At 36.3% G+C, this 21799-nt stretch overlaps 1 protein-coding gene across 1 annotated transcript in view; it reads left to right on the top strand.

Annotated features, from left to right (window-relative positions):
* Nucleotides 1–4328: 4328 nt before the first annotated feature.
* FAM227B (family with sequence similarity 227 member B) overlaps nucleotides 4329–21799 on the top strand; it is a 210121-nt gene continuing 192650 nt past the window's right edge. Inside the window, exons 1-4 of the mRNA XM_034994680.1 lie at nucleotides 4329–5087; nucleotides 8062–8115; nucleotides 16494–16725; nucleotides 18309–18376. Of these exons, the coding sequence (XP_034850571.1) occupies nucleotides 5040–5087; nucleotides 8062–8115; nucleotides 16494–16725; nucleotides 18309–18376 (402 nt within the window). The 5' untranslated portion in view covers nucleotides 4329–5039. The remainder of the gene's footprint in view (nucleotides 5088–8061; nucleotides 8116–16493; nucleotides 16726–18308; nucleotides 18377–21799) is intronic.

The following is a 21799-nucleotide window of genomic DNA, read 5'->3' as shown; positions in this document are numbered from 1 at the left end:
GTCCCGCGACGAAAGTAACGGGCGGGGAGGGACGCGGGGCGTGGTTAGAGGGGGAAGTCCCGCCTCAGCCTTTTGGCGGCGGGTGGTGTCGCCGCCGTCCTGGGAGACGTGATCCGAGAGCGAGGCCCGATCGGTGAGACTGGGCCTCACGGCCCGCCATCCCTGGGCAGAGTTCCCTTCTGACCCTGGCGGAGGCCCCCTTAAATGGGGCGCGGCTGGGCGCCTGGGTGGCTCAGTCGGTTGAGCGACTGCCTTCGGCTCAGGTCATGGTCCTGGAGTCCCGGGATCGAGTCCCGCGTCGGGCTCCCTGCTCGGCGGGGGGTCTGCTTCTCCCTCTGACCCTCCTCCTTCTCATGCTCTCTGTCTCTCATTCTCTCTGTCTCAAATAAATAAATAAAATCTTAAAAAAAAAAAAAATAAAAATAAAAATAAAAATAAATGGGGCGCGGCTCTGGAAGTATACTCTCAAGGTGTGGTTGCAGTGAGGGGTGAACAATGCCGATCCTACAGAACACTTTTCCATTTTTCCTATTCCAGAACCATTTTAGTCGTGAGAACTTGGTTCTTTTATTTTTTTATGGCTATGTTAAGATGAGTACTAGTAGTAATGGAAGCTATCAGAAAAACTGTGTGCATCTTGATGCTTTGGTTTGCTTGAAAGCTACACACACGTCGAGTTGCAACTACTTTGTGCACTTTTCCATTTTGGAATTAAGCATAGTATGTGGGTAGATTGTAAAACCACTTTTCCTTGCCCCGCCCCAAGGAAGATCCAAACCTAAGGAGTGCACTTCAAAACTGTGAGATTCAGAAACACAATGGCATTGTATTTATTGAGTGCTTTGAATTTAGCATGTGGGGACCGAAGCTTGCCCTAGAGGAGCTTAGGACATCAAGTTAAAATGGGTAGTACAGAAAACACAACATGACCAATAAATTGTAGGAATTTCACAAGAGCTCAGAATGGAGGGGTCAATGAAGGCTTATTGGTTGGACTTGAGTAAGGTTTTGGAGAATGATTATGGCTCAGAGCAGTGCTTTTCAAGGGGATTGTGTGGGACCCATTGGTGGAGGTCCCTTTTGTAAGCAAGGAAATATATTGAGTCAAAACGCATTTAATTTTTTTTATTTTGTTAATTTTTTTACAATAAGCTCTAGGCCCAGTGTGGGGCTTAAACTCACAACCCTGAGATCGAAAGTTGCTAGCTCCGCAGACTGAGCCCGTCAGGTGCCCCAAAACTACACACTTAAAAAAATGAATTAGTATAGTGTGAAAATGTCAGTGCATGGCACTTGGGAAGGTTAAGAATTAGTTCATGGAGCTTTTTGTTTTGTTTTGTTTTTAGATTGTATTTATTTATTTGTTTGTTTGACTGAGAGAGAGTCCAAGCAGGGGAGCAGTAGAGGGAGAGGGAGAAGCAGACTCACTGCTGAGTGGGGAGCCGGATGCGGGGCTTGATCCCAGGAGTTGGGGATCATGACCTGAGCTGAAGGCAGACGCTTAACCAGCTGAGCCACCCCGGCACCCCACTTCATGGAGTTTTAAATTACAGATGGTCCATGACTTAACATTGGTTTGACTTAAGATTTTTCAGCTTTATAATGGTGTGAAATCAATATGCATTCAGTAGAAACCATGCTTTGAGTTTTGACTTGGTATTTACCTGAACTAGTGATACGTGGTATGAAACTCTCTTGTGATAATGGGCAGCCACATCAGCCAGGCCATCACAAGAGTAAACAACCAGGGGACGCCTGGGTGGCTCAGTCGGTTAAACGTCTGCCTTCGGCTCAGGTCATGATCCCAGGGTCCTGGGATCTAGCCAGCATCAGGCTCTCTTAGCGAGAAGCCTGCTTCTCCCTCTCCCACTCCCCCTGCTTGTGTTCCCTCTCTCGCTATGTCTCTTTATCTGTCAAGTAAATAAATAAAATCTAAAAAATAAAAAAAGAGTAAACAACCAATACACTTAGAACTATTCTCTACCCATACAATCATTCTGTTTGCCACTTTTAGTACAGTATTCAATTACATGAGATATTTAACATTTGATTATGAAATAGGCTTTGTGTTAGATGATTTTGCCCAGTGGTAGGCTAACATAAGTATTCTGAGCACATTTAAAGCAGATTAGGCTAACCTAATTCAGTAGGTTAAGTGTATTATATGCATTTTCAATTTAGGATGGGTATATGGAAACATAACCCCATCATAAGTCAAGGAAGATCTGTGTGTGTGTGTGTGTGTGTGTTTGCACGCATGCACGCGCACATCCTTGTGTCATGTTTATAAAATGTATTTCTTATTGTGTGTTTCTCCTTAAAAAGTTAGAAAGCCACTGCTTTAGGAAGAAAGATGAGCTTTCCGGGTAAGAAAAGTAGCCATATCTCCAAGCCAAGAATAAATAATTTACACCCTTTTCTTTTTTTAACAGCTTTAGTTCAGGTGCACAAATTACAAAAGCAAGTGATGCTACTTATTACTTGAAGTGAGGTGAGTATTGGCTTACTATTGCTATGTAAGAAGTTACTCCAAAATATGGCTTACAACAGCCTTTTTATTGTGTTCATGAATTGTGTGTTCAGGAGGGCACAGAGGGGCTGCTTTTCTCTGATAATTCAGCTTGGAAGTCTACGAATGCTAGCAGAGATCATATGTGTAGCCTCTTCATGGGGCCTGAACTTCCTCACAGGATGGCAGCAGGGTAATTAGACTTCTTAGGGTAGGCCCAGTGCTCCAAAGCCAAGTGTTGCAATGAATAAGGTAGAAACTACATGTTATTTTCTGACCTGGTCTCAAGGAGTAACACAGTATCGCTTCTCACACATTCTTTTGGTTATAAGTATATTTTAAAGCCTGTTCAGATTATAGAAGGGGGGACATAGATAGATGACACTTCTCAAAAGATTATCAAAGAATTTGTGACCATTTTTTAAAAACCACCATAATGAATTTACTGCTGTCACAGACAACGCCAACATTTCAGTAGTTTAATACAATAAACTTTTATTTCTTACAGGAAATCCATTGAGGTTGTTAGTAGTCAGGTGAAACATTAGATTTGAGGATGCAGGTTGTTTGTTTTTTGGATTTGGGGTTCTTTTTTACAGTTTTAGTGGTTCTACTGTCTCCTAAGACTTGGATCCAACAGCTTATCTGACAAAAAAGAAAGCATGGAAAATCATACAAAAGCTTTCAGAGGTCATCCCTAAAAGTGACATATATCACTTTGCCCACATTCCAAAGGCTCCCGCTTTAGCTGCAAGCAAGCCTGGGAAGTGTAGAGAAACATATACATATTGGTAAGCACCAACAGTTTGTCCTATTCTAGATTTTTCACCAAAACCCCATATTCCCCAGTTCCTCCATTCTATTCTCAGTTCTTTTTTCTTTAGAAATTTTTCCCAGTTTTCTCTATTATTTTTTCTGTGAGCCATATTTTACTTAGAAATGGATTATTTAGGGCACCTGTATGTCTCAGTTGGTTAAGCATCTGTCTTCGGCTCAGGTCATGATCTCAAAGTCCTGGGATGGGGTCCCACGTTGGGCTCCGGACTCCTTGCTCGGCAGGGAGCCTGCTTCTCCATCTCCCTCTGCCTACCATTCCCCCTGTGTGTGCTCTCTCTCTGTCAAATAAATAAATAAAATCTTAAAAAAAAGAAATGGATTATTTAATATTTAAGATTTTTCTAGATGTCCTTTTGTTGCTGTTTTCTCTTTTATTGCTCTTATTGTCAGAGAACATACTCTGAATGATTTCAATTATTTGTAACTTTTGAGATTTGTCTTATGGTACAGTGTAGGTTCATCTTGGTGAATGTTCTATGTTCCATTAGTTTAAAAGAGTGTGGATTCTGTACTTGTAAGGTATAGTTGTTCTGTAAATGTAAGTTAAGTTAAATTGATTGACTTAAGTATTGTTCAAATCTTTTATCTCCTTACTGATGTGTGTGTGTGTGTGTACATACTTGATTTATCAATTACTCAGGTGTGTTAAGATCTCTAACTGTAATTGTGGTTTTTGCCTATATTTCCCTTTAGTTTTATAAATTTGTGCTACATGTATTTCAAGGCTCTTTTATTAGATGCAAACACATTTAGCATTGGTATATCTTCTTAATGAATTGGCCTCTTATCACTATGAAATAACCTTATTTATGCCTGGTAATACTTCTTGTCTTGAAGTCTATCTTATCCAATATTAATGTTGACATAATAGTTTCTTATGATTAATAGGTGCATGGTTCTAGAATTTCCATTTTTTTTTTAGAATTTCTATTTCTCTTGAAATATCCCATCTCTTCATGCACCATAATCTAACCTATATTGTAAAATCTTTAACATATTTATAACAGATGCTGTAAAGTCCTTGTCTGCAAGTTACAACTGGGTTCTCAGTGAATTGGTTTGTATCAGCTGTGCTTTCTCTTGATTATGGGTCCCATTTTACTTCTTGTTTGTATTCTTGTAACTGTTTTATTGTGTATTAGACATTGTGTGGAAAAAGTGTAGAGGATGACGTGTAATTTAGTGTTGTTTAGTTTTCAGAAAGCACAAGCCTATTACTCTCCTTGGCATTCAAATTGAGATGTTGATCTTTTTATTCCTCCTAGGCTTGAGTTGAACTTTAGGGTTGGCTTCAGCTTTAATTGGATTGAGTTCACCTCTGACTAACCCAACTTCCAACTTCCCTCATCATAGCCAACTCATATCTCATCAATATTGAATTAGGAGAAGTTGGGACTGAAGTTTTTTTTACATTTTTGCTTCACCTTTGGAGTCAACTCTGTCAGGGCCCTGGAACCCAAGTACCATAAGAATGTGTTGGCCCCAATAAGTTCTCTGTCTTTCCAGCCCCTCCTCGACTGCTGCTTTTTAGACAAAACTTGGAAGTGAGGCATAGGGGTCTGGGAAGGGATTGTTTGTCTGACTCATTTGTTTTTGTATTTGGGTGTCTTTCAGACTCCAGTTTGTTCCTCCAGCTCATGCCAACGGCTAAGGTCCAACTGATTTCTCTTCATCTTTGCGAAGTTACTGCACCATGGCAGGCCAACACTTTCCTCAGTGGATGGTCAGAGCTCACTGCCGGGTAAGGAAGCTGCCAGAGCTTTATACTCACTTATAAAGAGAATATTTCTTTTTGGATTTCTGGTCATTAAGGCTTCCAGGTAGGGAGGTTTCACAGGCTTCCAGTTGCACTGGGCTTCGTGATTAAGTGGACCCCACACTTGGTTTAATGGTCTCATGTTACCATCTTAAAATTCTTAATTTTTGAACAAGGGACTTGGCAATGGCACAAATGATGTAGCCAGTCCTGCTTACTGGCACCCACTGCTCTTCACCAACCTCATAGAAAAGTAAGATTTTTATTTTGTCTGGGTTTCTTTTGTTGTTACTATGGGAGCATAGGTGTTTTGAATCATTCTCCATTATACTGAGAGCAGAAGTCCATTTAATTTATGCCTACCTCCTTTTAACATTTACCTTAGAGAACTTTGGGATTTTATATTGAAATTAACTGGAGCTTTCTCATGTAAATTTCACTTCCTTAATACATTTTTCTAATTTCCTTTAATTGAAATGTGGGTATTATTTTAATGGATAAAGAAGATATCACACACACACACACTCACGCACCCTGGAATATTACACAGCCATGAAAACGATGAGATATTGCCATTTGCAACAACATGGATGGACCTAGAAGGTATTATACTAAGTGAAATAAATCAGACAGAGAAAGACAAAAACCATATAATTTCACTTACATGTGGAATCTAAAAAGCAAAACAAATGAATAAACAAACAAAAGCAGAACCAGAACTATAAAGACAGAGAACAAACTGATAGTTGCCAGAGTTAGGGGTTTGTGCAAAATGGGTGAAGAAGAATAGGAGATACAGGCTTCTAGTTGTGCAATAAATAAGCCACAGGAATAAAAGGTCCGGCATAGAGAATACAGACAGTGATATTGTGATAGTGCTGTATGGTGATAGATGGTAGCTACACTTGCGGTGAGCAGAGCATAACCTATAGAGTTGTTGAATCACTATGTTGTACACCTGAAACTAATGTAATGTGTGTCAACTGTACTCAAATAAAAAAATTTTTTTTTAAATGTGGGTATTATTTTTAGTGCTTTGTACTAGAAATGGTTTGATAACCATTATAAGAAAAAAAGGCAACATTTAGATTGTTTTAATTAGCCTCCTTATATTCCATGTATTTCTAAATATACTGATAGCTTCCTTCTAGCAAAACTACTACACTCACTCTCTCTGAAGGTATTGTATCCTGAACATTTTTTTTGTTTCTAAGCATTCTGTGCACACCATCTCTTATTTATTACCTTCTCAGTCTAGAGTCCCATGTTTTCCATTAAATTTTTTTCACAGCTCTATGCAGCTTTGCTTTTGAATACTTATTTTTATAATGATTGTCACATATACCTTTTATTTTGTTATTTGTTATTGTCTGTTATATATTTGCTTATATTCATCATATATTTTAACAGTATTAGAGAATGAGATATTCTCTTCAGCCTCAAGTGTGTAGATATTTTTACCAAAATGTGGTGATTTTGTGATCTTGATCATTTTATATATTGCTGTGAAATATGAATTTTAGTAAATTAAAATATACTACAATCTTTTCAGACATGTCAATATCAGATCATTAGGATACTGTATTAGGATATTCTGAATTCCTCTTTTTTTTTTTAAGATTTTATTTATTTATTTGACAGAGAGCGAGAGCAGGAATACAAGCAGGGGGAGTGGGAGAGGGGGAAGCAGGCTTCCCGCGGAGCAGGGAACCCAAAGTGAGGCTCGATCCCAGGACCATTATCATGACCTGAGCTGAAGGCAGATACTTAACAACTGAGCCACCCAGGCATCCCTAAATTCCTCTTATTTGTCCTTCTTCTAACTGGTTTTTCACTCTCTAGAATTGGTCTTACTATTCTTCTAAATAACAACACATTTCTCTGACATTTATCTACTCATTTCTTCATTAATTTATACATATTCCAAGTACTTACTATGCACTAACCCTGAGCCAGTCACTGTATGAAATTTTGACAGTTCAGCAGTGATTATACCATAGTTTCTATCCGCATATAGATATGAATCTGCTGTGTGTTATAATAGATAATCTTTTGGGGGAATAAGGAAGGCTTCATAGAAAAAGTTACTTTTAATTTGATCTTTAAAATAAGAGTTAAATAGGCCAAGAAGGGATTGGAGGGAGAGGGCTTGGGACAGGGAACCTTCCAAGCAGAAGAAAGAATGTGTACACAGTCTCTAAGGCAAGGAAGAACAAGATGTGGTCTTGATTAAAATTAATTTGTCTAATGAAAGAATATGTTTTCAACTTATGAGGAAACTACTAATAAAAATGGGATTATTATTTATTACACTGAAATATTTAAATTATTTTCACCATGTCACTAGTGTGGCCTTTTATTTTTTATTTATTTTTTATTTTTTTAAAGATTTTATTTATTTATTTGACAGAGAGAGATACAGCGAGAGAGGGAACACAAGCAGGGGGAGTGGCAGAGGGAGAAGCAGGCTTCCCACCGAGCAGGGAGCCCGATGCGGGGCTTGATCCCAGGACCCTGGGATCATGACCTGAGCCGAAGGCAGACGCTTAACAACTGAGCCACCCAGGCGCCCCAATAGTGTGGCCTTTTAAATATGTCATCAGCAAGAGGGGCAAGTTACTATATTTTTGGCTCTGAATTTATTGTAGACACCATCCAAGATAGTCCAAAATATCTCGGAACTCTTGTAGGAATTTGAAATGAGGATATTCAAGAGGATTCATGTGGAGTTTTTTTCTAGGAGCAATATATAAGAGGGAAGCCTTTTATGGAATTTGGTTTGGAGGCTTGGGATTTAAACATTGACCTCTGTACCTTTCTAAAGTGAGTATTTTACAATGTCTTATGGCTCTGAAAATTATAACTTAAGTCCAGTATCATTTACTTAAGTAAATTATATGTAAACATCATAAACAGTCTGATTTTATGTTAATTGGCGATATTGATTTTACTTCATTAGAAAATGCAAAAACCTCCAAAGAACATTGAAGAATTCTTAAAGTTTCAAAATTGGGTGAGTAGAACATCTATTTTATGTGCCAATACATCTTTTAAAATATCACTTGTGGAGGGGTGCCTGGGTGGCTCAGTCAGTTAAGCGTCTGACTCTTGATTTCGGCTCAGGTCATGATCTTAGGGTTGTGAGATCGATTGAGCCCCTGCTTGGGATTGTCCCTCTGCCTCTCTCTTTCTCTCTCCCTCCCCATCTCTAAAAAACTAAAAAATAAAAAAAATATCAGTTGTGGAGATGTGGGAGGCTTAGGAAAAGACTTTAGGAATAGAAATTCAAAAAACTACATTTCAGTGTGGGAAATACTTATAAATATTTATCTCTTTTCAGTAGGCTCTATGTTGTAGCCTTTCCCTCTTGTCAATATTCTGTTCTCTTTTTGACTTTGAGAAAATTCTAGTTTTATACAAACATTTAAAATAATTTTGCTGATGTAAGGTGTTTGTCTAAATACACCTTAAAGACTATCCGATAGGGGCACCTGGGTGGCTCAGTTGTTAAGCATCTGCCTTCGGCTCAGGTCATGATCCCAGGGTCTTGGGATTGAGCCCTGCATCGGGCTCCCTGCTCAGTGGGAAGCCTGCTTCTCCCTCTCCCACTCCCCACTGCTTGTGTTCCCTCTCTTGCTGTCTCTCTGTCAAAAAATAAATAAAAAATCTTAAAAAAAAAAAAGACTGATAATTATGAGTACTTACCTCATTTATCCATGTACCACAGCTTAGACTAACAAGTAGTTTGCAGAGGTGTTCAGTTTCCTTGATTGTTGAATCAGAGTGAAATATTCAAAATGTATTTTCATGTTGAAAGCTCTAGTTTCCATTATTATGAGTAATACTGACTTCTGGGGTTATTGGGCTTGCTACAAGCTTTCCCTTGGGTCTATACACTTGTGAGTCTGAAGGTCAGGTTTGTTTTGCATTGAAGAATGGCAAGAGGAACACCTGGGTGGCTCAGTCGGTTAAGCCTCTGCCTTTGGCTTGGGTTTTGATCCCAGGGTCCTGGGAAGTAGTCCTGCATGGGGCTCCCTGCTTAGCAGGGAGCCTGCTTCTCCCTCTGCCTGCAACTCTCTCTGCTTATGCTCTCTCTCTCTCTCTCAAATAAATAAGTAAATAAAATCTTTAAAAAAAAAAAAAAAAGAGGGGCGCCTGGGTGGCTCAATTGGTTAAGCGGACTGCCTTCGGCTCAGGTCATGATCCTGGAGTCCCGGGATCGAGTCCCGCATCAGACTCCCTGCTCAGCGGGGAGTCTGCTTCTTCCTCTGATCCTCCCCCTCTCATGCTCTCTGTCTCCCATTCTCTCTCTCAGATAAATAAATAAAAAATCTTTAAAAGAAAGAAAGAAAAAGAAAGAAAGAAAGAAAGAAAGGAAGGAAGGAAGGAAGGAAGGAAGGAAGGAAGGGAAGAAAGAAAGAAAGAAAGAAAAGAATGTCAAGAGCTAGGATAAAGATGTTAGTGTGGAAAACAGAGAGAAAAGGAGGCTTTTTTTAATGAGGTGTGTACATTGGACTTTAAATAATTTGCACCTATTTATGCTTATATATAAACAGAATTTGCTATAACTACAGTGTTGAGAATAGAATTTCAAAAATATCTATTTTTAAACATCTATTTTCTGTTCTTTGTTTAAATAATTTTTTTTTTAATGTTTTAGAAAAGCACTGAGTGTCCTTTAGGAGCAAATAGAAAATGAAAATATTCCTAGTTTATAAGAGTTTATTTCAATCACTGTGGCAGAGCCTAATTTTTTAAACTACTATTAGGACAAACTTTTTGCAATTATTTTGATTTAAATGATGGAAATGTGCTGTAACCTAATCACAATGTTTGAGGTCTTTTAATGCCAAGGGAAAAGGATTATAGTTAAAATCAAGCCAAACTCAGTGAATAATTATGGAGACATTTGGACTATACCATCATACATGTTTAAGAATCTATGATTTCAGATGAAAATTTCTAATTATTTGAATTGGAAAATGCATAATCACTCTGCTTAAGAATAATGCTAATCAAATCAAGATCATAGGTTTACGCCAACCCTTCACCAAAGACAATAAAATCAAAATCAAAGCATATGTCTTACTAACGGCGTGTAAGCAGCACTATCTTTGTATGTACTTATATTGATAGCCTTCAGTTTTTATCAGATGGCATTTGATGAAACAACATATATCCATTTGCACCATTTTATCATTTATAGGTTTATCTGTAAAATGTTTTTTATTGTCTGGATTTCCCAGCCAAATACTTGTATTCTGTAATTACTTTTTTTAAGGTATGTCTATGTCTCTGCATTGCCAAGCTATTGGATGTTTGAAAACATCCAGGAATAAAATGACTGGATATTTAATTTTTTGTTTGCTGGACAAAACTTTTGTCTAGAGGCATTGGTAAGAAGGTAATAATAACTTCCTCAAATTCACTCAAGAAATATTTTTGAGTACCTATTACATGCCAACCACATGAATAATTAGAATATATCAGTGAATAAAAATAGAAAAAGATCCCCACCTTCATGGAGCTGTCATTTTTTTAGAAATGAGGCATATGATAAACAAACAAATGAATAAAACAAAACAGAAATTAAAATATATTCTAAACTGCTTATGTCTTCCTGAAAAGCCTATCTATTTAATTTCCCTCTAAACTATAAAAGCAAAGGTATGTATGTGCATAGTGGTGTAGTGGTTAAGAACAGAGGCTCTGGTGTCAGATTGCCTATGCTCAGATCCCAGCTCTGCTACTAGCTAGCAGTAGACCAGTACCTGGAACCTACATGTTAGCTGTTAGTTTCTCATGTCTTATAATTTATCTTTTGTCACATCATCTAAAGGTGTCCATTTTGGCTGATTCCTACCATTTTTATCTTTCTTTTGTAATTTTAATATTTTATAACTTCTACTCCTATCTTTCCCCTCTTCCTTATTATAGTTCTGTGTACTTTTTTTTACCTTCAGTCATTTCTCATTTATCTATTTGATCAATTTCCGTATTCTCTTCCTGCTTCTTTTCCCCTTACTCCATCACCATTCTGTTTCTATTTTTATTTTTATAAAAATACTTTATATTCTATTTTTATAACAGCCTCTTATTCCTTTTTTGTAATTTAATTTAATTTTATTATGTTATGTTAGTCACCATACAATAAATCATTTGTTTTTGATGTAGTGATCCACAATTCATTGTTTTCATATAACACCCAGTGCTCCATGCAGTACGTGCACTCCTTAATACCCATCACCGGGCTAACCCACCCCCCGCCCCCCTCCCCTCTAAAACCCTCAGTTTGTTTCTCGGAGTCCATAGTCTCTCATGGTTTGTCTCTCCCTCCAATGTCCCCCCCTTCATTTTTCCCTTCCTTCTCCTAATGTCCTCCATGCTATTCCTTAAGTTCCACAAATAAGTGAAACCGTATGATAATTAACTTTCTCTGCTTGACTGATGTCACTTAGCATAATCTCCTCCAGTCCCATCCATGTTGATGTAAAAGTTGGGTATTCATCCTTTCTGATGGCTAAGTAATATTCCATTGTATATATGGACCACATCTTCCTTATCCATTCATCTGTTAAAGGGCATCTCAGCTCTTTCCACAGTTTGGCTATTGCAGACATTGCTGCTATGAACATAGGATTGCATATGGCCCTTCTTTTCACTACATTTGTGTCTTTGGGGTAAATACCCAGGGGTGCAATTGCTGGGTCATAGAGTAGCTCTATTTCTAATTTTTTGAGTCACCTCCACACTGTTTTCCAAAGTGGCTGTACCAACTTGCATTCCCACCAACAGTGTAACAGGGTTCCCCTTTCTCCACAACCTCTCCAGCATTTGTTCTTTCTTGCTTTGTCAATTTTTGCCATTCTAATTGGTGTAAGGTGGTATCTCAGTGTGGTTTTGATTTGAATTTCCCTGATGGCTAATGATGATGAACATTTTTTCATGTGTCTGTTAGCCATTTGTATGTCTTCTTTGGAGAAGTGTCTGTTCATATCATCTGCCCATTTTTTGAGTTGATTATTTGTTTTTTGGCTGTTGAGTTTGAGAAGTTCTTTATAGATCTTGGAAATCAGTGCTTTGTCTGTAGTGTCATTTGCAAATATCTTCTCCCATTCTGTGGGTTGCCTCTTTGTTTTGTTGACTCCTTTGCTGTGCAGAAGCTTTTTATCTTGATGAAGTCCCAAAAGTTCATTTTTGCTTTTGCTTCACTAGCCTTTGGAGATGTATCTTGAAAGAAGTTGCTTTGGCTGCTGTCAAAGAGGTTACTGCCTATGTTCTCCTCTAGGATTTTGATGGATTCCTGTCTCACATTGAGGTCTTTCATCCACTTTGAGTTTATCTTTGTGAATGGTGTTAGAGAATGGTCGAGATTCATTCTTCTGCATGTGGCTGTCCAATTTTCCCAGCACCATTTATTGAAGAGACTGTCCTTTATCCATTGCATATTTTTTCCTGCTTTGTCAAAGATTATTTGACCATAGAGTTGAGGGTCCGTATCTGGGCTCTCTATTCTGTTCAGTTGGTCTATATGTCTGTTTTTGTGCCAGTACCATGCTGTCTTAGTGATCACTGCTTTGTAATAGAGCTTGAAATCAGGCAACGTGATGCCCCCAGCATTGTTTTTCTTTTTCAACATTTCCTTGGCAAACAGCCTCCCCTTCTACCAGTGTTGCATTATTATCAATTCTCTTACTTATCCTATTCATTCATTCATTTAATGATTTTTATTCACTACCTACCAGGTCACAGGTATTGTTCTGGACACTGGAGATATGACAGTGAACAAATAAGAGAAAAATCCTTGCCATTGTGGAATTTGCATCACCCTGCTTTTGCACTATTTCTCTTTAGTGTCATACTTTTTTAGTCCTTTTCAGTTCTTTAGGTACTGGAAAATTGAATTCTTTCCTTATTTATACATCACATTTGATCTTCCCTGTTATTTATTTCTTCTTCTGTGTCTTGTTTTTCTGCTTTCATGTGACTTTTATCTAGAAATGCTTTAATTAATCTTCTCTCGGTGCACTGGTATCAATTTTCATTAACAAGTCTACTGCATTTGTAATCAAGACCTAGAGGGTACTCAGATTCCTACCGTGATTTTTCTCACAGGATCAAAGGTACTTTATGGTAGAATAATTATTTCAATCCAATTTTCTTTTTTAGGGAACAGCCTGTTTGTTTGTTGTCTGTCTGTTTATTCATCTACCCATCCACCCATCCATCCATTTAAATCCCTCCTTATATTAAAACTTAAGGGAAGAAGAGCTAAAACTCACTTCTAATAACGTCATTCTTCGTATTTCTTATCCTTTTTTGGGATACTTTGGCACTGTTTTTTAGGGTTTAGGTCATGGGTGAAGACCTAACCAATATATTCAGTAAACAATCTCTTTTCAAACTTCAAAGTCTCTCTAGTGGCTACTAGGCTCAATCTCTAGTTGTGTACTAGCATGCAATATTTTGTGCTTCTGCCACTGCCAAAGTTTAATTGCCATAATTAAAGTAAACATAACAAGTACAGAGCCAGTTCTTTCTTCACTGGCCTTTTAAATAAGATAAATGTTTTCCTGAAGTTATCACTGAAGAGTATAGTGCTATAATGGAGAATTTAACTCTTCAGGGAACAGAAATTTCCAGTCCAATTCTTTTGTCTCTTAGGAATTAGAATACATTTGTTTTATAAATGAATATAATTGCTGTGGACTCTGGATGTTTAAACCCTAGTAGTGCTGATTTCTCTCTGGCAGTAATGACTTCACTTTAGCCTGGCAGCTTGTTGGCTTATTGGCTACTCCTGTTTAGCTTCCCCCTAGGTCTGGCTACAGAAGTTACTTTCAGATGATATTCTATTCAAGGAGCAACTGGATGAAGCCAAAATAGAAAGGAATAATAGAGGAAAGTAATTAGAAAAGTGGAGGGGAAAGGCAGGTATGAGCTACTACAAGATCATCATCTGGTATCCATTTAATCATGCAGCCACAAAGAAGCCAGTAAAAGAATTAGGGCTTATTTACACATCACCTTCTTTACGTTAATGGCTTTGGGACACCAGTCAATCTCCTGATTACCTTGAGAAAGTACAGAAGACAGAGTCTAATCAGGCTTATAGGATTTCAGGATACTTTATTCACCTTGTAATATACCTCAGTATCTTAGGAATAAGGATTGTGATATCTCAAGTCTGGCATAAAGGATATATTTTCATAAAGGTATGTGTATATTGTAAAATCTTGTCAAATGCCATTTCTATTTTCACCTCTTTCCTCTCTCCCAACACCCCTAACAGTAGCAACACATGGCCCATAAGGACTGCGTTTCCAAATGTGGCTGTCATTCTGACTTGACAGTGTTTGTCTCCAGGGATTGTATCCTGTGATCATATCTGGTTCTTCTGAGGTCTTTGTACTTTTTGGCACATAATACGCAAATTTTAATGCAGGAAAACTTCTCCAGGTGGTTGTCTTGTTTAAGGTACACATTTGTAGGATTTGGGAGATGGCACTTAATGTATCAAAGTATATTCTTTTTTCTAAAATGACAGAGGGACCTAGATATCTGTGGGAAAGTTTTCCAGAATTAAAAGCTGGGTATTTTTCAGGTACCTGTTATTATTAGCATAATTCATAAATCAGACGTGTATGATGGGTTTAGGAAGCCTTTAAAGGAAGAAAAAGGCAGGTGGAATAAACCAACACATGTTTATAATTCCTGATCTGCAGACATTAGATTTATTCCCATTTAGCTAAATTCCCAGAGTATCTCACCCAAATTCCGTTAAAGAGTTTTATCCTCTGCAGATTTTCTACCATTCCAAAAATATCTTTTACTCATAAACCCTTAATTATGTAGGCTAACTTTGTTTTGCTATTAGTTGATTATATTAAAAGATAATCTTATATTTAGATTTACAGATATGGTTATGATTCCCCTTCCTTTACCTTTCTTTTTTCCCCTTCCTCTCTTTCCCTTCCTGAACAATTTAGTCCCAAAGCCATTTGGGGGCCCAAACAAGGCAGGTGTCCATATTTGCCCTGGGGAGGAGGATATGCTGTGATGGCTCTGAGCAAGCTCTCTGAACTCAACCATGATGAGGAGAGTATTCATGTGACACCAAAGGTGTCAGAGCTCAAGGGAATGAGATGGTAGCCACCTGCAGCTGGGGACCAAGGTTTTTTCAGGGAGGTGTGGAGGTAGGCTGTGGCTTGTATGGGAATTCAGAGCCCAAGCAGGGGTAACAAAGGTGTCCCTGCAGAATTGGCAGCCTGGGACTGGATGTCAGAGTCGAAGCAGGATGAAAAGGGCATCTACATAGAAAAGAGGCTCCCAGTGGATAGGAGAGACTGGTTACCTGAAAAGATTGATCAAATATGTACATTAAAGATAATGGCAACTAGATTTTCCACTGTTAGAGATGGTAATTGTGATATGGAAAAAGAGAAAACTAAAATGTTTGGAATTGAAATTTCAGGTTTCAGGGTGAACTCATGGTTTTAAATACATGGAGGCCAAGAAAAGACTGGGGAATTTTTAGACTGAAGGAGACTAAAGACATATGAAGCCCAAACGTAATAAGTGATACTGAACTAGATCCTTTTGCTATAAAGGGCATTACTGTTTCAGTTGATAAGACGTGACCAGAGTCAAACTTAGATGGGAACAATGTATCAATGCCAATTCCTAATTCTGTTCGTTGTATTTTGATTATGTAGAAGAATGTTTTTGTTTTGGGGAAATACACACTAATGTATTCAAGGATGATGGGGCATCAGTCAAGTAAGCAACTTACTTTCAAATGATTCAGAAAGGTTTTTTGTAAAACACGTGAAACTTTTGGGGTACCTGGGTGGCCCAGTTGTTAAGGGTCTGCTTTCAGCTCAGGTCATGATCCCAGGGTCCTGGGATCTAGCCAGCATCAGGCTCTCTTAACGAGAAGGCTGCTTCTCCCTCTCCCACTCCCCCTGCTTGTGTTCCCTCTCTCGCTGTGTCTCTTTCTGTCATATAAATAAATAAAATCTTTAAAAAAAAAATCTGAAACTTCTAAAGTTTATGATTGTTTCACTTTTTAGAAATGCATTTAATGAAAAGTAATGCTGTGTTGTACAATATGTTGGGCACTTGAAACTAATATAACATTGTATGTCAATTATACTTCAATAATGTAAAAGAAGGTAATGCTGTGGAATTAAATCTCAGTTTTAGCTCATTGATTTAGAACTCTATTATTTAAATTTAAATATAATTAAATTAATATAAATATTTTATTAATATAAATTTAATTATATCATTATAATTAAATTTAAATAATTAAAATTAAATATAATTTAAAATTTTAAATTATTTAAATTTAAAAATGACTTAGGTTATATTCTCTCACATTTTTTGCAGGATTATTGGCCAAGGGAAATCCATTTTGGAGATAGTGATGAATGGTTACACACTGTGAAGAAAATAAAAGAAGATAGTTCATTTACTTCAATTTATACACATCTGTGGGAAACTGTCCCTCAAAAATATGATGCACTCATGGCCATGGAGTCAAGATTAGAGGAATGTTCAGTCCTTTTGAAAAGCCATGCCTCTAAAATATTTGAGTGGAGGAGCATAATTTTTGATACAAGTAAACCTTATTTTTGATGAGTAAAGTAATGGTCAGTTTTGTGTGTCTGTGTGCATTCTCATAAAGGATGAAATCCTAATGTATAAAATATCTACGAACATAAACATTATTTTATTTTTAAAACTTCTTCATTTCCAGGGACGCCTGGGTGGCTCAGTTGGTTAAGCGACTGCCTTCGGCTCAGGTCATGATCCTGGAGTCCCGGGATCAAGTCCCGCATTGGGCTCCCTGCTGAGCAGGGAGTCTGCTTCTCCCTCTGACCCTCCCCCCCTCTCATGTGCACGCTCTCTCTCTCATTCTCTCTCTCTCAAATAAATAAATAAATAAATAAATAAAATCTTTTAAAAAAAAACTTCATTTCCACAGAGTTCAATCAAGATTTTTAGTTGAACATGAACATGTGGATTTAATGAAAGTGTTGTTAGGACAAAGCCTAAAATAGTTGTGAACTTTGTTAAGCTGCAGCGGAGGTGGCTGAGTATCAGGGAAACAGGGTTGGATCAGTTCTATATTGGTACTTGAGACAAGCAAGTCAGCAAGGGTCAGAACATAAGAACAGAAACACATAAAATCCAAAGTAAGGTGAGCTACATGAACTAGGTTAGCTTGTAGGAAGTGTTTAGAATTCAGTGGTGAAAAACTGCAGACTGAGGAAAAAGTGTATCTGCCAGTAACGATCATTTTTACTTCTTTTCAGTATTTGTATAACATTTTTCTTATCTAGTTGTATTTATTAATACTTCCAGAATAGTTTTAGATACTAATGGTGATTCTTGTATCATTCTTTATGTAATTGGCAAACTTATCATAATACAATCCTTAAAAATGATAATATTAGTTGTACTTATAAAGTATTTTCTATGTATTAAATGCATTTAATTAGTTATATTACTTAAATATTTAATATCCTTTTTTGACCTTGGTTTTTCAAATTCTGAGAATTTGTTTATTATACTACTAATAAATTCACTACTATTTTAAATTTTCGTATTGAATTTTTAATCACTTTTTTAAATTTAAAAAAATATTTTTGAAATTATATAAGCTATATATATTATATATAGAGAGAGAGAAGGAGGGAGACATATAGAGAGAGTGAGCAAGCACAGGTGTGCACTTTCAAAAAAATAATTTTATACTCATTGTCCTCAATATGTAAATATCTGAGTTTGGACTCCAGTCTGGGTTACCTGACTTCAAAGTTGTCCCCCATAAACTTTCACTAGGCCTTGCTCCAAAGTACTGTACTTCACTGAATTTAAGGTGACCATGAAACAAACAGATATAAGTAGCTGAGCTATTTGAAAAACATGGGCTTGTTCAGTAGGAAGGTATTGAGGTAAAACTTTAGATTTATGAGTAAGTACCAAAGATATATTAGTTGGAACATGAGATTTCTGAAAAGAGGAAACAGAAGATACAATATTCATTCATTCAACTAAGGGTATGCATGTCTAGCATTGTGCTTATCAAAATAGTTGATCTCATTGAATAGTTTTATATATAATTTCTTTAAAGCATTTAAATTTTTTTCACTTTAAAAGATATATATGTGTGTACATATATATCTCATTCTTTTAAAGGTTCTAAAGGAAATTTGGAAAGATACAAGGCATTTCTAAGGAAGTACCATAGGAGAAAGAAGATAATGGTATGGTATTTGTTTTCATCTTCCTTGAAAAATTATATTTTCACAGAAAATTATTATAATTTCACAGATAAGCACTGATAGAATTTTTTTTTAATTTTCTTGTTAGTCTTTTATTGTCTATTTGTGTATCTATCTATGTGTTTTTAAAATAGCTAGACTCATATTCTTCTTTACACACTTAATATTAGAATGCTGGCATTTTCACATTACTATAAATTACTTGAAGACTTAATTTAATGTATACATTCCAACCTCCAGTTATTTAATAATTTATAATAACCTATACTTAGTAGTGCAGGTTCTATATCAGTCCTCTTCCTTTAGAAAAAATTAACAATTCTTTCTGATTATTTAGAATTGCTTTGTCAACTTAAAAAAAAAAACTCTGATTTTTTTTATTAGAATTATAATAGATTTTGAATTGCTTTTAGAAACTTAATCCTTTTCAAAAATACATTCTAAAATTATATAATGTTAAAGCTATAAAGACTTTAAGTGCCACCACTAGTCTATCCACCTCACTAAATGTTATTTTTCAATTTTCAAAATTACTTTATTTTTTCCTGATTATGACTAAAGTAGTCATTTTAGAAAATTAGAAGAAATAGATGAGCAGTAGAAAGGATAAGCACCCTAATTCTATCATTTATAGATAAATCGCATGTACGTCACTATCTAGTTGTTGCTTTCATTTTTCTTTTATTTTATTTTAAAAAATAATTTAGAAAATTCAGAGTAAATTATATATTTGTAATTCATTAAATGTATTATGAAATTTTCATTAATATATATTCTCCACCATCTTAAAAGTAAACTAATGTAATAGCCCTTTGGTTAGACATTTAGGTAATTTTCATTATTCGCTATTATTTTACAAAGCTGTTGTGAACATATTTGGAACTGAAGATTGTGCTTGTCCATGATTATTTTCTTAACATAAATTTCCGGAAGTGGAATCACATAGGAAAAGAAATGTGATAATCTAAGTGTTTTGATACCTATTGCCAAATTGTTCTCTAGGAAGGCAGTACCAATTTATAACAATAGGGTTTGTGATTGATCTCTTATCCATTTCCTTGTCAACATTTAATACTATATTTTTTGTGGTTTGCACAGTTGATAAGCATAAATGTTATCAATTGTGTATGTTTTACTAATGAAGTTGATACTTTAGGTTTTTCTTAGTCTTTGTGTTTCTTTTTCTGTGAATTGCCTATTTATGAAATTTGGCCTTTTTTTTTTTGGCTGTTCTTTTTTTTTTATTTCTAAGAGCTGTTTATGCTTTAAAAATATTAACCCTTTCAGTAATATGTATTTCTTTGTTGCCTTTTAAAAGGGTTTTTTTGTCATATAGAATTTTACATTTTTATGGATCTATAATTTTATTTTGAAGTTTTCTGCCTTTAGTGCCATATTTAAGAAGACTTTCTTTGTCAGAAGATCATACATATATGCACTTGTGTTCTGTTCTATTATTATTGCAGATATTTGTGTGTGTGTGTGTATTTAATTCTTTATTCTACCCAGTGTTTATTTTTGTGTAAGAAAGTAAAACAAGGATTTTATTTTAGGTCATCAGTAAATTTGTGTGATTTTCTTCATATAAGTTCTAAATATTCCCTGTTAAATTTATTCTTAGGTATCTTAAATTTTTATTACTAATGTCCGTGAAATTGCTTTTCCATTATGTTACTCAGTGGGTTATTGTTGGCATATAGGAAATTATTTTTGGTATATATATATTATTCAAGAATGTTAATGGTTTCTCATCTTGTCTTTGATTTGGAAAGAATACTAGTACTTTGCTACAAGCATCATTTTAAATGTTTAGATAGCTATCTTTTTTTAGATTAATGAAATTTATTTCTATTCCTAGTTTATTAAAGCTTTGTGGATATGGTGTAGATTAGATATAGATCAGTTAGAGATCTAGATACAGGTATTGCTGTGCTCAGACACTTGAAAAAGAATCTTCATGGTTTGAAATGGAGAGGAAAATAATCTGTGATGATAGCAGAAGCTACTTTCAACCTTTAATCTCTGTGGCAGATTACATTAATAACTTTTTTTTTAAAGATTTTATTTTTATTTGACAGAGAGACACAGCAAGAGAGGGAACACAAGCAGGGGGGAGTGGGAGAGGGAGAAGCAGGCTCTCCGCTGAGCAGGGAGCCCGATGTGGGACTCGATCCCAGGACCCTGGGATCATGACCTGAGCCGAAGGCAGACGCTTAATGACTGAGCCACCCAGGCGCCCGACATTAATAACTTTTCCAAAGTTGAGACATTCTTATATTCTTAGGGTATACTTTTTTATTGCATTACTGGATTTGATATGCTATTGTTTTGTGTGGATGTTTGCATCCATGTTTGATAAGATATGATTTTCTTTTGGTTTTGGTATCAAAATTTTACTAAACCCAGAAAATGGGTTACTTAGCTTTATTTCTCTTTCTAGTCTGTAGACTATAGAGCATAGTAGTTATATAGGGATATCATTTGTTTTATATATATATGTGTGTGTATATATATATATATGTGTGTGTATATATATGTATATATACATTTGTTCTTTGGATGTTTGGCAAAAGTCAACTATGCACTTCAGTTGATTTGATTATTATTTATATTTTCCAGAGGGGAAGAGGTAGGTCGGTAACAAAGCTGTGTGGGGGCGCCTGGGTGGCTCAGATGGTTCAGCGTCTGCCTTCGGCTCAGGTCATGATCCCAGGGTCCTGGGATCGAGGCCCGCATTGGGCTCCCTGCTCAGCAGGAAGCCTGCTTCTCCCTCTGCCTCTCTCTCTGTCTCTGTCTCTTATGAATAAATAAATAAAATCTTTAAAAAAAAAAAAAAGCTGTGTGGAAGTTAACAGATTTCATAAATATCAACTTGGGTAGATTGTCAAAACATAATATTGAGTGGAAAAAAGTGAATTACTAAATAATATGTACAGTTGATACCATTTCTTTAAATTTTGTTTATTTTTAAAGATTTTATTTATTTATTTGACAGACAGCAAGAGAGGGAACACAAGCAGGGGGAGTGGGAGAGGGAGAAGCAGGCTTGCCGCCAAGCAGGGAGCTCGATGCAGGGCTCGATCCCAGGACTCTGGGATCATGACCTGAGCCGAAGGCAGACGCTTAACAACTGAGCCACCCAGGCGCCCCTTATTCTCTTTTAGCAATCTGTTATCATTCTTTCAAATTTGTTTCCTATGTCATTTCCTCTATAATGTGTGTTTTGTATAATGTTGTGTGTGTGTGTGTGTGTGTGTATGATTTGCCTGTGAGCTTAGTTATTTCTGGAAGAAGTGGGGATGTGGAAATTAATAAACAATTTATCAACATGTCTGGATGATCAAAAACTAATGTATACAGAAGGCTACTTAATCTCTGTGTAAAGTAGTATGGTGGACATAGAGA

This window comes from Mirounga leonina, unplaced genomic scaffold (genome assembly GCF_011800145.1).
Source record: "Mirounga leonina isolate KUSES-001 unplaced genomic scaffold, KU_Mleo_1.0 Mir_91, whole genome shotgun sequence".
Classification (NCBI taxonomy): domain Eukaryota; kingdom Metazoa; phylum Chordata; class Mammalia; order Carnivora; family Phocidae; genus Mirounga; species Mirounga leonina.
The sequence above is the reverse complement of the archived record's forward strand: the minus strand, read 5'-3'. Positions and strand labels throughout refer to the sequence as shown.